The sequence below is a fragment of the Hypomesus nipponensis genome, chromosome 13 (assembly GCF_054491055.1).
Source record: "Hypomesus nipponensis isolate SF chromosome 13, ASM5449105v1, whole genome shotgun sequence".
Lineage (NCBI taxonomy): Eukaryota > Metazoa > Chordata > Actinopteri > Osmeriformes > Osmeridae > Hypomesus > Hypomesus nipponensis.
The window spans coordinates 19,242,750-19,258,096 of record NC_140373.1 but is presented as its reverse complement, the minus strand read 5'-3'; the positions used below and the strand labels follow the sequence as shown (position 1 = coordinate 19,258,096).

At 43.0% G+C, this 15,347-nt stretch overlaps 1 protein-coding gene across 2 annotated transcripts in view; it reads left to right on the top strand.

Moving 5' to 3' along the window:
* Window positions 1–435: 435 nt before the first annotated feature.
* Window positions 436–15,347, top strand: part of LOC146260554 (rho GTPase-activating protein 23-like) — a 33,903-nt gene continuing 18,991 nt past the window's right edge. Inside the window, exons 1-3 of one of the 2 annotated variants that reach the window (XM_084670607.1) lie at window positions 436–592; window positions 13,343–13,528; window positions 15,028–15,058. In XM_084670607.1, coding sequence (XP_084526733.1) covers window positions 539–592; window positions 13,343–13,528; window positions 15,028–15,058 — 271 coding nt within the window. In that variant the 5' untranslated portion in view covers window positions 436–538. Of the gene's footprint in view, window positions 593–11,783; window positions 12,114–13,342; window positions 13,529–15,027; window positions 15,059–15,347 lie in introns of those variants that run through there. The other variant, XM_084670608.1, reaches the window with a different exon arrangement.

The following is a 15,347-nucleotide window of genomic DNA, read 5'->3' as shown; positions in this document are numbered from 1 at the left end:
TAGCAGTCGTCAATATGGCCCGCATAATCATACAGTATGAACAAATTGGCGGGGACAAATTGTCCTTCTTTAAATATTGGGGGGGACGTGTCCCCCTGTCCCCCCATATCATTACGCCCTTGTTTGCTTAGCTACACAAATCCCATGGTTGGATCAAACATTTAGCCCACTTTATTTTAAGTAACGACTGGCTGCTATGTTGTTTTTTCTTACGACAGACAAATACAAATAGCCTACTGTCCGTTCCAGGAAACTTAACATGTAGGCTCTAATACCCTTATCATATTGTAGTAGAAGGGCGGGTCCGTGTCTTTGTTGCGTTCTTGCTCCCCTCCTCTGTTGGACCCAGGAAGGAGAGTCGATGATGGGATAGTTAAGTTGGAATCCCTATCGAAATCGGCGGGATTTAATTGTTTGTACTGCGTGAATGAGGGATATATGAAGGATTGCCGAATGACACACCATAATGTCGACAGAATAATAAGTGTTTTGAGTTATTTCGCGTCGCACACTTTATAGGCACAATACGGGATGCCCAATGAATGGAGTAGCTTTTTGCCTTGTTGGAATTCCACCCCACACTGTAGCAGACGTAAGTGCACCTGTTAGAGAAATGTTTAAGTCTGAACGATTTGATTGAATAGAGTTAGGCTGTTTGTTTGAAACTGTTCACTTTTTATTCGTCTTTTACGCTGACTGAGAGAGGGAAGGTCGGTGCCCCTTACAGATCAACTCTTGCTGTACTGGGCGATGGGTGGGTCTATATGGACAGTGTTCATTGGGAAGTTACATCTTATTGTTAATACGTTTTGTAAGTACGCACCGAGCATGACCAGCTATATTTATGTTATCGTGGAGTAAAGTTATGAGTTTAAGAGCAGAGCTTGCTTTTTGGACATGTACAATGTATGTATGTATACATGTCAATTATGAAAAATCAGTTATGATTCAGGCTGTATTGTGTTTATTTATATGACACTATAACTTGTAATTCAAAAACACAGATTTGCACACAGTGACAACCGATTCTCAACTTTAATAGAATTAGTTGATCAAGTTGTTACCCCATTGCATAACATGCAAAAGGAAGTTGGAGCCAAAATAAAGTTTAGAATGCCTCAACATCCATGTTATCCCACAGATGCAGATGCATGGAAGAAGGCATGTTGTAGCTGGTACTTATTCTTATCTGTCCCAATGTTGAAGATTAGTCATTAGAAGGCGTCCACATAGGGTTTAGGCTAAGGTTAGGTTTATTTACTGTTGATTGCTATTGAATTGTTGTATCAATTAAGATATGGAGTCTCAATACCCTGTAACATTCCCATTCATTGTATTTGTGCCAAAACGGTTTCATTTAAGTATTGCACTATGAAATCAATAATACATTTTAAGGATTTGTGACGTATAATCTAATTTGATTCTGTGGCCTAAGTTGAGAAAGTATTTTCTTACATATTATTACCAAAGTAAATGACTTACTTTGTGCCATGGAGGATTTATAATTGGCATGCAACTTTCTTTGATTTGATCTTTTATGATAGCCAACAGTCTTAGTTTTCTGACTGTATGCTCGTGAAAAGTCATAAAGTCAACCATGCAACATGAAATGTATTGAAAATTCCTCTAAATGTGACAGAAGTTGGTGAAACAGACATATATTACTACTCATACAACTACTCAAATCAGTAAGCTACAGACCTTCCGGCATTTCCTATGATAGAACATTGCAGATGTGTCTTCCATCATCCAAGTGAAAGACAGTGTGTGCAGTGGAAGTGATGCCAATGGACCATAATGGGTGAAATGAATAAAATTGCATTGACCACATGGACAGCAAGTGTTGTTATGACATGTTTAGTTTTTTTTGTGGGGCAGGACTGAGGAATGAGACTCAGGTCATGCTATATGAAGTAGGAGGGTTGGGACAGGGAAAGATTTACACTGAAATGCAAACTTAACAATGAGGCTCTGTTGAGCTGGGATGGTGCTTGAAGATAGGGTAGAAATAATGTGGGTAGCTGGAGGCTGTGTGGGTCAGGGTTTAAAGGTCAAGGGTAGACAGTGCTGTCTGTATTCTAGAATGATGGGTTCATTGGATATACCCAGTCTGTGGCGGAAGATGGGCTCCCACACAGTGATTGAAAAACGAGTGTGTGTACGTGCTATTGTCTGCTTGCATTTCTTTGCTTGTGAATGTTAGGATACACAGCATATACTGACCCACAGGTGGGCTGCCAGAATTGTGTCAACAAAAGACTGATGTAAATTTACAGTGCAATAAAAAAAGAGAAAGAGCGAGGAACACAAACATTTGAAATGGAATGAAATCAGGAGAAAATACAACCGAAAATACAGGCCAGTAATTGGGGATGAGGTTGAAAGCGATACTAATGTCTACAGAGATGTCTACATGAAAGAGGGAAGGTAAATAGGAGGCAGCAATGGGCTCAGGGTGTCAGGTGCAGTCAACAAAGACTTCTGCTTCCAGACATTGCATATGGGGGAGGGACACACATGTCCCCATCACCACCCCAGTTCTGAGAGCTCTCTGGGGATCACACCCCATCTGGACAACCAGCTGCTTCCTCACCCCTGTTGCCACTCATGCAGTATTTGCTGTGCCGTGAATATGGTGTACACTAGGCTTGAATGACAATGAATATTTAGAGATGAAATTATGGCAGTTGTGAATATGCTTAATGCTATTTTTGGTCAAGTTGCCTTTTTGTTTGTTTTGCCCACATACCTCAGGAAGACTAACATGTCAAGGTTTATTACCCTTGAGTATGTTTTGAAATAACTTTGGATTGAATCATCTCCAAAAAGAAATCATTTCATTTTCATGTACATTGTGGGCTAGCTTACTTTGTAAAAAAAATAGTTCTTATGAATGAATAACAATTAAACCTTTTTAAAGTGTAATGTCAACCAGTAAGCTTAAGCATCCAACACAATAACAATTTGTTATAGGCTAAACTGCAACTGGCCTGGGACTATGGCCTTGATCTGGTACTCACAGAGCACACAACAGTTTTTCAAATACTGTCAATCACACATACAGTGTGTTGTTGCTAACTATACTGGTCCACTACAACTACTCCCTTCCTCCCAATGTTATATTTCCTGTAGAGTATAGAGATAGGGCTAACAGACTTTAATAAGAAATTGTCTCATTACAAAGTTATTTGTATAGGAAACACTACATGAACAAATATTCTGTTAAAACGTATCCATTCAAGACCTAGCTCATCACTCTTAAAATGTCTCACTGAACACAATTCCGACCTTTCTGAGACAACACACATTCAATCAATGACGTCAACGGATATCTGGGTGGGGGGCACTACAATACTGTTGTGAAGATGTCCAAGAAGAAATTATTTCTGTCAGAGGAAAAACTAAGATTATCAATAGAAAGGTTAGAAATCATAATTGAACCATTCCATTCTATTGAGCCATGGTTCTAATCAGTGAAGTGGATAGGTTACAGAGTGACACTGGAGTAAACAAGTACAAATATACTGTAGTTTCCGTGGAGTTTTCCTTCTAAGACACAGTATGGAATGGTAAAGTTTTAACATAGAACAGTACAGTGTACAACGTCTTGGGCTTGTATACAAATGACAATATTGTAACTCAGGTACTACAAGGTCTTATTAAATATGAGAAAAATCCAGTGTTTCCTTTCTGCAATGTTGTGTTCTGCAAAATTTTGACATGCTTGATGTCACTTGGATATTACAAAGGAGACACTGCATGGCCTCATTTAGTAAAAATGGTGCCGTTTACGTGCGTCTGTGAGTTCGGTAATAGCGCCCGCTATGCTTCCTCATTTTGCGTAGTATTTATCAAACCTGACGCTCATCAGGCAATCAGCTCATACTCCGCCCATTAGCGTAATTAGCACCTCTCTAAAAGAGCAAACAAGGGGCCCGCATGTATCTGTCATGGATATTCCTACAGGAAAAACAAAGCGCAAGCTTAAATTTAGCGACATGCATGAAGTAACAGCAAACCTGAACATATTACAGGGCAGATCATTACATTTACGTGTAATAATTTAGCAGACGCTTCCAAAGCCACTTCTAAGAGAGAGCTTTACAAAAGTGCATAGGTCCATGATCATAAACAACGAGATAGCCCCCAAAACATTGCGGGTAACCAAAACATGAAGCATACGAAAATTAAGAACATCCACACCCTCAAAAAAAAAACTGGCCTATGTCTTTGCCTTGTTCGGGTCACTGCTGCCATTAAATAAGGTACTTTTGTCTCTCTAAGTCACCACCTTACCGTGGTGGAGGGGTTTGCGTGTCCCAATGATCCTGGAAGCTAAGTTGTCGGGGGCTTTATGCCCCTGGAAGGGTCACCCAAGGCAAACAGGTTCTAGTTGAAGGACCAGACAAAGCGTGGCTCAAAAAACCTGACATGAAGATGAAAAATAACAATGGTTCCCAGTTGCCCTGGCCCGGACGCGATTCACCGGGGCACCCCCCCTGGAGCCAGGCCCGGGGGTGGGGCTCAATGGCGAGCGCCTGGTTGCCGGGCCTTTTCCCATGGGGCCCGGCCAGGCACAGCCCGAAGAGGCAACGTGGGACCCCCTTCCAGTGGGCTCACTATCTGCAGGAGGAGTCATGGGGGTCGGGTGCAGTGTGAGACGGGCGGCGGCCCAAGGCAGGGGCCTTGGCGGTCCGATCCTCGGCTGCAGAAGCTAGCTCTAGGGACGTGGAACGTCACCTCGCTGGCCGGTAAAGGAGCCTGAGCTGGTGTGCGAGGTAGAGAGGTTCCGGCTAGATATAGTCGGCCTCGACGCATAGCATCGACTCTGGAGCCGGTCTCCTTGAGAGGGGCTGGACTCTCTTCCCCTCTGGAGTTGCCCTTGGTGAGAGGCGTCAAGCTGGGGTGGGAATACTTGTTTCCCCTCGGTTTGGCGCCTGTACGTTGGGGTTCACCCCGGCAGACTAGAGGGTAGCCTCCTTCCGCCTTCGGGTGGGGGGACGGGTCCTCACTGTTGTTTGTGCTTACGCACCAAGTACCCACCACCCTTTTTGGAGACTCTGGAGGGGTGCTGGAAAGCGCTCCTCCCGGAGATGCCCTCGTCCTCCTGGGGGACTTCAATGCTCATGTGGGCAATGACAGTGAGACCTGGAGGGGCGTGATTGGGAGGAATTCCCCCCTCATCTGAACCCGAGTGGTGTTTTGTTGTTGGACTTCTGTGCTAGACACGGCTTGTCCATAACGAACACCATGTTCAAGCATAAGGGTGTCCATATGTGCACCTGGCACCAGGACACCCGAGGACTCAATGATCGACTTTGTAGTTGTGTCTTCGGACCTGAGGCCGAATGTCTTGGACACTCGGGTGAGGAGAGGGGCGGAGCTGTAAACTGATCACCACCTGGTGGTGAGTTGGCTACGATGGTGGGGGAGGACGCTGGTCAGGCCTGGCAGGCCCAAACGTAATGTGAGGGTCTGCTGGGAACGGCTGGCTGACCCCGACGGGGGGGGGGGTCCTGGATCGGTGGAAGGAATACTTTTAAGACCTCCTTAATTCCACCAACACGCTTTCCGACGTGGAGGCAGAGTCTAGGGACATTGGGGGGGGGGGGCCTTCTATCTCTGGGGCTGAGGTCGCCAAGGTGGTTAAAAAGCTCTGCGGTGGCAGGGCCCCTGGGGTGGATAAGGTCCGCCCAGAGTTCCTTAAGGCTCTGGAAGTTTTGTAGGGCTGTCTTGGTTGACACAACTGCAACATTGATTGGACATCGGGGACAGTGCCTCTGGACTGGCAGACCGGGGGTGTGCTCCAACTTTAGAGGGATCACACTCCTCAGCCTCCATGGGAAAGTCTATTCAGGAGTTCTGGAGAGGAGGGTCCGTCGGAATGTCGAACCTCGGATTCAGGAGGAGCAATGTGGTTTTCGTCCTGGCAGTGGAACTGTGGACCAGCTCTACACCCTCGCCAGGGTCTTGGAGGGTGCATGGGAGTTCGCCCAACACGTGTTTTGTGGATTTGGAAAAGGCATTTGACCGCGTCCCTCGGGGGCTCATGTGGGGGGTGCTCCGGCGAGTACCGGGTACCGGATTCCCTGATCGGCGCTGTCCGGTCCCTGTACGACCAGTGCCAGAGTGTGGTCCGCATTGCTGGCAGTAAGACAAACTTGTTCCCGGTGAGGGTTGGACTCCGCCAGGGCTGCCCTTTGTCACCGATTCTGTTCATAGGGCTCAGAGTAGTCAGTCTTTGCAAACAATTAACGCCTGGAAACAGGCGCAAAGGCCTTGATAACAGAGGCCCTGCAGAGCGGTAGGAAACTTAATGGAGAGCTGTACATTGCATTTGGCAGAAATGCAGTTTCCTACTTGGCAATGAATGTCCATATAAGTTATTACCAGAAAAGCATGTATTAGCATAAAACAAATAACTTACAATCTTAAAATGAACATTGTTGTCTTCCCTCATGGGTGTGTCAGAGGAGACCACAGTTCCATGGGATGGTACTCGCCTCAGGAAATATTTTGTGCGTACAGTATACACCTATGGTACTACAGGTTCCTGCCTCTATCCCTCAAAACTCCATGCAAGGTCATCGAACCTGGCTTTGCATTTCTCTGGTGTTCTTGAGACCCCAAACTAAGATACACTGACAGCCACTGTTAAATCCTTGCATGTATTCCCGGATACACCAATCTGTGCAGTATGTTGAGTGTCTCCTCAAATCATATTTTTTTATATTTTCTTTGGTGAACTTCCATGTCTGGATTTCATGAATTTAGGTTGTCAAAACAGAATTATTATTTGTTTGTATTGTACAAAAATTGTACAACAGTAGATCTTCTAGAACAATGGATTAAGAAAACATAACAGGTGCACAGAAATACACAGCTAACAACTCACACCAACTTTCTCCCTTTGTCTACCCTCTTTATATTGCCAATTTCCTTTGATGTTACTGCTTCCCCGAAATGCATTGCCATAAGTCCTTAGTTTTTTTTTTAATGTATGTAACTATATTCAAAACAAAAACTCCGGGCATCACCAAAGATTGTCATCAAATCATTCACATCATATCTGTGATGTGAATGTATGAATTGCACCGTGTGTTCAATTCTCACTTCTTTTTACATACTAAAATGGTATGCTTCTTCCTGCTGTACTTTTAACACAACCCCTAACCCTAAAACTTGTTTTCTTCAGTGCCACACAAGACCCAGTGTCCATTGAAGACAATAGCTTCTACTGATATGCTGGAGACATTATGCACACTGTACTCTGATATTAGAACAACTGTTCACAATTGAGGATCTTTGACAGGCCTGTTTCCAGAATGTATTGAATTAGAAAAAAATATTTTACTATTTTGCACTAAAATTAATGTAAAAAATCTTGCACACACTCGCATTAATGTAAAGTTGCGATTTCGGCTCACATCACAACCTTGACTAGGTCCTAGGTTTGGGCTAAGCCATGAATGTTTACAACGTATGGCTCGGCCCCTGGTGGGGAGTTGGTTTTGGCCTTTACACTCCGGGGCTGAAAATGGGTCCCAGTCCGGCCCTGGTGTCACCAGATGTAAAATACATGAACTTGGGGCCTGAAATACATAGAAACTAAAAAGATTTGCAAATGTATTTGTTTGTATAAATCTTTTTGTATTACAGTTGACATACAGTTATTGACATGCACCTTGAATGGACTGCAATTATATTTATGATGGCTGCTGGAGATGATCTTGATAATCTTGGATTATTTTTGTTCATCTTTTACTGTGTGTCTATGTTCTGTGCTGTACCACAAATTGCTTCTCAAGAGAACATTAACATTTTCAAAGTCTAATCATTGTACCTTGTGCATTGTACATTGCACCTGTTTTTCAATTTAAAGATTAGGGCAAGAGTTATTTTACATCAAACATAAAATGCTGCATGATCCTTTAGTTCCTCAAATGGACATTCTGGGCACTATGAATAACTGTCAGTATAATACAGGATGTCTAAGTTAACAACATCCACTTTAAACTTCAGTGCATTGGATATTTGCATAAAAGAGCTCAAGTACTTTACAAGCTCTGTCCACTCGTGATTTTAGATAAAAAAGGATGATTTTTTTTCATTTTCAAGTTTGATAGGTGTGTTTGTGTGTTAAGCCTGTGTGTGTTGGGCCGAGGCTGTTAATCTGTCCCATGTGTCCTATTGTTGAGTGACTCCTGTGTGCATGGCTGTGTTGGTTTAAAGTCTGCATCCCAACCTAATGCCTCTAAACCTCTTTTCATCCAACTCTCTCTCTCTCTGTCTCCCAATTCTCAATGATCAATGTATGTTTTTATAAGTTAAGTTCTCCTTACTTTCTACAATTTCCCTAATTTAAAATGCTCATCATCTTTTGCCTTTAATGTAGCTTTTTGTCAGTTTCACTGTCTCTCTCTCCCCTGTCTGCAGGGACGTCTTAATAGCACTTGAGGCCCTTGGGCTATGGACTTTTTGTTCATTTTTTGAGGCCCCCCGCCCGCTAATCGCGAATGTCAAAAGTTTTGTGTTGAGTTGCTTGTATTTTTATTTACGTTCCGTTGCACGGTTTAGGCTGAAATTCCGTCTTTGTGGCAAAAGTGCCTATGTGTCAACAAAGGGAACTGTGCTAGCCTACGTCACAATGTCAGCACACGTTAGCAATGATGCATGGATACACCGTGCATTGCTGTTGCACTCTTAGCAAGTGTTGTATTGTGCCATGGTGTAGCAGCATTATACATTTAAGCAATTCAAGACTTGCATGTACAGTAAGTAATATCACATTAAATAATGTATTTAAACTCAAGATTGTGTGGTGTGTCACTGTCTTCAATGCCACAGCCTAAAATGTATGTCAAAATATTTTTTTTTAATTCAAACAATCCCCTCAGTGTAGTTTGGTTAGCAACAGCAGCTAGGCTAGCTTGCTCGTAGCACAATTCAGCTTCTCCATGCAGGGCTCTAGACTGACTGAGACCAGAAGTCGCGTCAGGGGCATATTTTCAGTTAGCAGATGGTAGCTACTGTTTGAATCGCGATTCCATCTGAAAAATACTGCCGGTGGTGACAACGTAGGTAAAATAGCTTGTCTCAAAGGGGGTTCAGCTTGTATGTTTCATAAATTGACCCATTTGCAACCGACACAAGCAAGCACACTACCCTCTATAGTTTTTGTAAAATTTATTTTGATAAGGGAGAGGGTAGGGGGGCCTCCTTCCACATCCACCACCGGAAGCGCTGTAGAGCAGAGTAATGACACCGCGAATACGGACGTTTATCATTATTATTTTGTAATATTATTAAGAGGCCCCTGATTGGTCGAGGCCCGGGCTTAAGCCCAGGTAAGCCTGTGCATGAAGGCGCCACTGCCTGTCTGCTATGTTTGTAAATTATGAAACCTTTAAAGTACACCTGTGTTAGAGATAGTGTCTAACAGAAATAAGAGCTAGTGAGAAAGTAATCACAGGGAAAACACTGGGTCAGAAGTGGAAAATAACTGAGAGAAGCTCTTGACCTTCAAGATCCTGCCAATCTCTCTCATCACTGCTTTGTCAGTTTGTGCTACTGTGCTGTAAATGTGACACATGGGGTATTTATGTGACAATTCATCCCCTTCGTCACCGAGTACGTTCGCCACCCGGGTGCAGGACAGCAAAAATGAGACGCTGACACGTACAGCTGAGACATACTTATATTTCACTTTTCAGCAGAGCCAGAAAAGCGAGTAGACACACTGCCGTACTAGGTTGTCAAAACGGTCAAAATAAACACTTGGCGTAAATAATTGGACAATTCTCAGGCGGTCCCTCAACCGCCGTTGCACCAGTATTTCTCAGGCTCCACTCTCCCCTCCTTCACCTTAACAGGACCTTTTAAAGCAAGCACAATCAAGAATATGAGTTACACATGTTTCCTTGATCACATCAATTACATGTCCATAGGTCTACCTCCCAGGAGAGGGTGCCCCCGGACCCTGTATTCCACCTGACCCCTCACAATGTTCAGAACTCAAGCTGTGTTTAACATGGATTTAATCCACCAGTTGACCAAAGGTTGAAACATTCAGACCAACCATTTATCTGGGATTTCTGTGTGTAAAAGGGTACTAGATGCAATGAGTGTTTTAGAAACACCAGCAGTCACTATTAGAGTCAGGTAGAGCAGATGTAATACAGGAGATGTTGCAGCAGGCTGGACAGCATACAGAGTATTGGTGACCAAATGAACAAAAGAGACAGATATTCCCCATGGGCCATGTAGCTGACTGCGAAGGGAAACTCTGAGTGGCTTGTGAGTTGGTAAAGATAAGCTGAACAAAATGTGTGACACCACAGACAGAGTGGATAACCTATAGGTATGTTCACTAGCTCTGCAAGTTTGCAACATACAGTACCAAAACATAGTTGACACATGTGTAGTGATATTTGGGATATTTGGTGCAAGTTACATGTGACACACACATTACCACTTTCTTCATCCTGCCCCCTCTAGTGAGGGATGGTTAGTGTGTGCCCTCACCAACAGGGCTTGAGACTCACATAAACATTCAAATCCAGGGTTAGGGTTAGCCATGGGAAGCGAGATACAGAGAGGCAGGAAGGGCACCACTTTTATTCCGCACTGAGTCACACATTCTATTTTTGCTGGATAGAATTTACAACAGAGGTGGGAGGGGATAGATGGGAACAGTTGGTCTGCCGTTGTTTGTCTCTGTCTCTTATCTCTCATCCATTACATGCATGTCACACAGGTGTCCAAGCAAAAAAGAGAACAACTTAGAAGTAACACTTACTCACTCTGACACGCACACACATTGGTTGCTTTTCCCGGTGTCTGCTGAGCAGCAACAGCCAGGCTTGAGCCCAACAAGAAGAGACAGGGAGTCACAGACAGAGTGAGCAGGAGAGATATTAGGACAGAATAGTGGGAGAGGAAGAAAGCAAGAGAGAGAGAGAAGCACTGTGAGGGCTGCTGCTCACAGCTGAAGCAGCCTGGGCAGAATATAGATTTGAAGAATCTGTGTGTGAGAGAGAAAGAACAAGAGTGAGTGTGGCGACAGTGTACCAGTGTTGCATGGAGCATCCGGGGGATGAGACAGAAAAGATAGAAAGAGGGGGGGAGGCAATCTATGCTTGGTCAGAAAGGAGAAGACTATACATAGACAACAGTGCAGCCACTGACATCACTTGGTTCTACCCACCATAAAAAAGGCGTACTCTGTACCTTCAGTTGACACACGAGTTTGGATTAATACTGATAGTTCTTCTGAACCAGTGAAGCACCCTAATGCAGGACTTCTACTGTAGCTTTAACCAATGCAGGACACTTCAACCAACATGGAGAAGACTAACCAGATCTGGATACTCAGAGAGGAGTGAGGGAGATCATCTGTCACATATACAAAATAGAAGACTAACTCCTGTCATTCATTTGGTGACGCATACCTGCTCTGCCTGCTGGATCAGATCCTTTCATGATGGATAAAAAACGGTTACAGAGACCAACAGGACTAGTTTGGGTACACTCCGCTCCAATACTATATTTTGTTGAAGAGGAATACAGGAAATTGGACTCAGAGAACAGACGGGCAACAGCTGACACTGGTTTATCTGAACCAGAACCAGTACTGCATCCATCCGGATCTCTCTACATTTGTATTCATCCCCAACCTGCTCGTTCACCTTGTTGTTCCTCGGACACTGAAACTTCTCAGTGTGTAGTGAAACAAAAGGAATAAGGAACCTTACCTCAAACATTATGGAAAACATGTGGGGGAGTATATGTATTGACTTTTGACTACCATGTTTAGAAAATGTGTGTCGTTTGTCTAGGTGAGGTCTCTTGGTGTCTTGGGCAACCTAACTGTCTGTTAGCTATACTGTGTGATGTTGAGAGGAGGTGTCCCAGCCCCGCCAGGGCGGAACTGGTGTTTCCAGTGTTCAGTGGGGGTGGACTGCAGTGACCCAGAGCCACGTTGTATCTGGTTGGCAGTGTTACAAAGGGTTTCACAAGACAACACACCACATTCCTACCCCTCTGCATCTTCCCTCGTTTCCCATCACCAGAGCGTTCCCAGGAGGACCATACCGAGTAGTGGCCGGGCCAGGGTAAGGCTGTCAAATTTAGCACATGATTAGCAGCCCTACATTTTCTTTACCAATACAGTCAATTAAACCGCAAACAGATTGTTTATGCTTGCAGGTGCTTAAAGTTGTGTTTTCTTCACAGAATGTAGTTATGGATCCACACCTAATGGTTAATTATATTTTAACTGTTACCTTACACTATTATGTTAACATACACTGGTGGAAAAATGCTTGATTTCAATTGGTAAATACTGCCAAGGATTGCCAATTTTTGCCTGTCTCTTGATCTGAGCCACATAGACATGTGAACCATGCTGCCTTCAGTATGATTGCTTTCACCTTTCCTGTCTGTTCAGGAAATTGAATGTATTTCCGAGTGCTATGTTTAGTGTTGTGTATGTCAACTAGCTTTAATTTCTACAGCTCTGTGAGAGAATGTGTCTCTCTGCTGTCTTGATGAGTAAGTGTGTGTGTGTGTGTGTGTGTACTGTAGATCTTATATAACAGAGTGTTGTGGGGGATTATTCTGCGATGGAGGGATGGAGATTTGGCTGCGAAAATGTGTCAGGATGCTTGATTAAAGTCCTACAGTGACATGATTCATTATTGCAATCAACTTTTTGCATTTGTGCTTTTAAATTTGGGTGTTCACATTGGAGGCTGATTCTTATTTTGAAGGTGTGTGCATCAAAGTGGGGGGGATCTGTTCTTGTTATTCCTGGTATGTCATACCCACTCTGTATGTATTTTTACACCACCATTATGTGGTGTTTAAAATAGGTGTTTAAGTACATGTTTAAAATACATATTCCTGAGAAAGAGGAAGTCAGTTTCAAATTCCAGACACAGGGTGGGGTTTGAATTTTTTTGTGAATGAACCCCCCACTTCAACTTCTCTCTCTGAAGTTATTCTTTGGTGGTTTACCAAAGAATATTGGTTTTGCTGTTAGGCACTTACACACATGCACAAAAATAGTTTCACCAATGACTCAGTAAATATTCCCAATGTAAGACATACTGTATACTCTTTACAAAATAATTCACACTTGGACTGCAGTTACATGCTGGTTGTGCAAAAAAGTCTAGTAGTTCTAGTATTCATAGTGTTGGTCTCTGTCATAATTTACATGAAAGCAGCCTATTGGACGTTGACATAACTCAATCTTCAATGTATTCAAACCTCTCCTTTGGATTGTTTGTGTTTCATCCTATTATTTTTAATCCTAATATTTTTTTTTTTGTTGTTTCAGGCGAAAGGGCTGAGAGATGGTATGGTGTCATCCAATGAGAATGTCCATCCGCAGTTGCTGGGCGAGGTTGAGGGTGTGTCAAAGCAGGGCCCTCGGACCGTGGTGCTCCAGAAGAGTCAGCAGGGATTCGGCTTCACACTGCGCCACTTCATCCTCTACCCACCGTCTCTCCAGACACACATTAAAGTAACTATGCTTTCCACAAATGGTTTATTTTAGTGCATTCCTAGACTGTTGTTTAATACTCCAAGTCTTACTTTTTTCTAGAACAGTACAACATGAACATCTTATCCAGTGAATTTGTTTAAAAATCATTAGCAGTAGCTTAAGCAGTTGAAAATGTTCATGAAGCAATAGTAGAGTTTTCATAAGTGGGTGTTCCTGGCCTTGAAATGAATGGTAGAGCCATCAAGGTTTTTAGTGAGACTGGGTTATTTACTTGAGGTGCACCGTATCCTTACTGATGTGGGCCCCTAATCTAACGAAAGGCTTAGAGGAAAGGGCTCTGTGGCCTTAAGTCCCAAGTTAAAGCCCTCATCACATCATCCAGGGGCTGCTGGATGTGTCCTGTGTTTCAGATGGAGAGTTAACTTACCCAGGGGTATATTCCAAAAAGCGGGTTTAGTGAAAACTCTGTGTTGGGTAACCCTGAAATGAGGCAAACTCTTGAGTTTTCTGTTTCACTCTGTAAACCCAATCTGGTCGCTAGCAGGTTTTCCATAACAAACTCTGCATTTCTACCTATCACCTCCCACTTTCTGAGCCTGATACAGTTGGCAGACATGGGGTGTTCTTTCCTGGTTCAGCCGACCGATCTCAAACAAAAGTATAAGATTATAAGACCACGATTCACTGTGCTGTAATTCCCTGATGAATACCTAAGTTAACATTACCATTCCACACCATAATGTATTTAAGCAACATTTTCAGCCCCTACATCACTAATATTACACACTGTGGACGTGCACTCAAAACTGACCAAATACACTAAAATAAAGACAAATCATTGAAATTTTGATTGGTGTTCTTCAATGCCTACAAATAGAAATCGAACAATGAGTATTTATAAATGCAATTGTTCCTATAATTAACATTATTCACCTGTGACCATGGACCCTCCTAACTGGTGTTCCAGCAAATCAATTTCAAGATCAGCCTTTCTAATCTTCTCCCCTAAGTACACCATCTCTTGGTTATTTTTTTTAACTTGCTTTATGAGATGCAGTTTGTACAACTCCTTTCCTGGTAACTGGGAATACATGAGATTACATTCAATTCCACAGCTCCACATGCAGAATTCACCTGCCATTAAATGAACATCTCACTGTGAGCAGCTATTGATGGACCCCAAGTTCTCATGCTTAACTCAGAGTGGATGTACTCTGAGTTGATTGAACTAATTGAAATCAGCTTTTCTGCAACCGAAAAGTTGTAGTCTCCCATTTTAGGGTAAATCAACTTGTTCAGGGTCAAGTTCACAGTTTGTTGAAACCGCTTTCTGGAATACACCCCAGGTATGTCTCATAACCTGCTTGCATGTCCATGTGTGTTCATTCCTTTATGTGTGCCACTGTGTTTGGACACATTGGATCATCTCTTTCTCATGTCTTTCTTTAGCACCTTCCTGTGGTGTAATCACAGCAACATACCTTCATGACACTAACTTACTGTTTTTCTCTCTGCAGGATGAGGAAAATGGAAATGGAACTGGAAAAGGTGACTTTATTCTGCATTAATCTTAATTATTCCCACATTCATGTTTGGAAAATCTAATGGGATTCACCAAACATTAAAAACAATTGGGTTCTATCGACTTATTTAGCTGTTTCTGATTGGACGAGAGACGTTCCATGAGTTGAAATATCCCAGGACATCCCAAATCTAACTTTTCACAGCTAATAATAAATCACTCCGCGATGAAAATTCGCGTTCATACTGATAAGTAACCATAACAACAGGGACAAGTGAAAGCCTCCATTTACAATTTTAAAATACTTTAACAAGC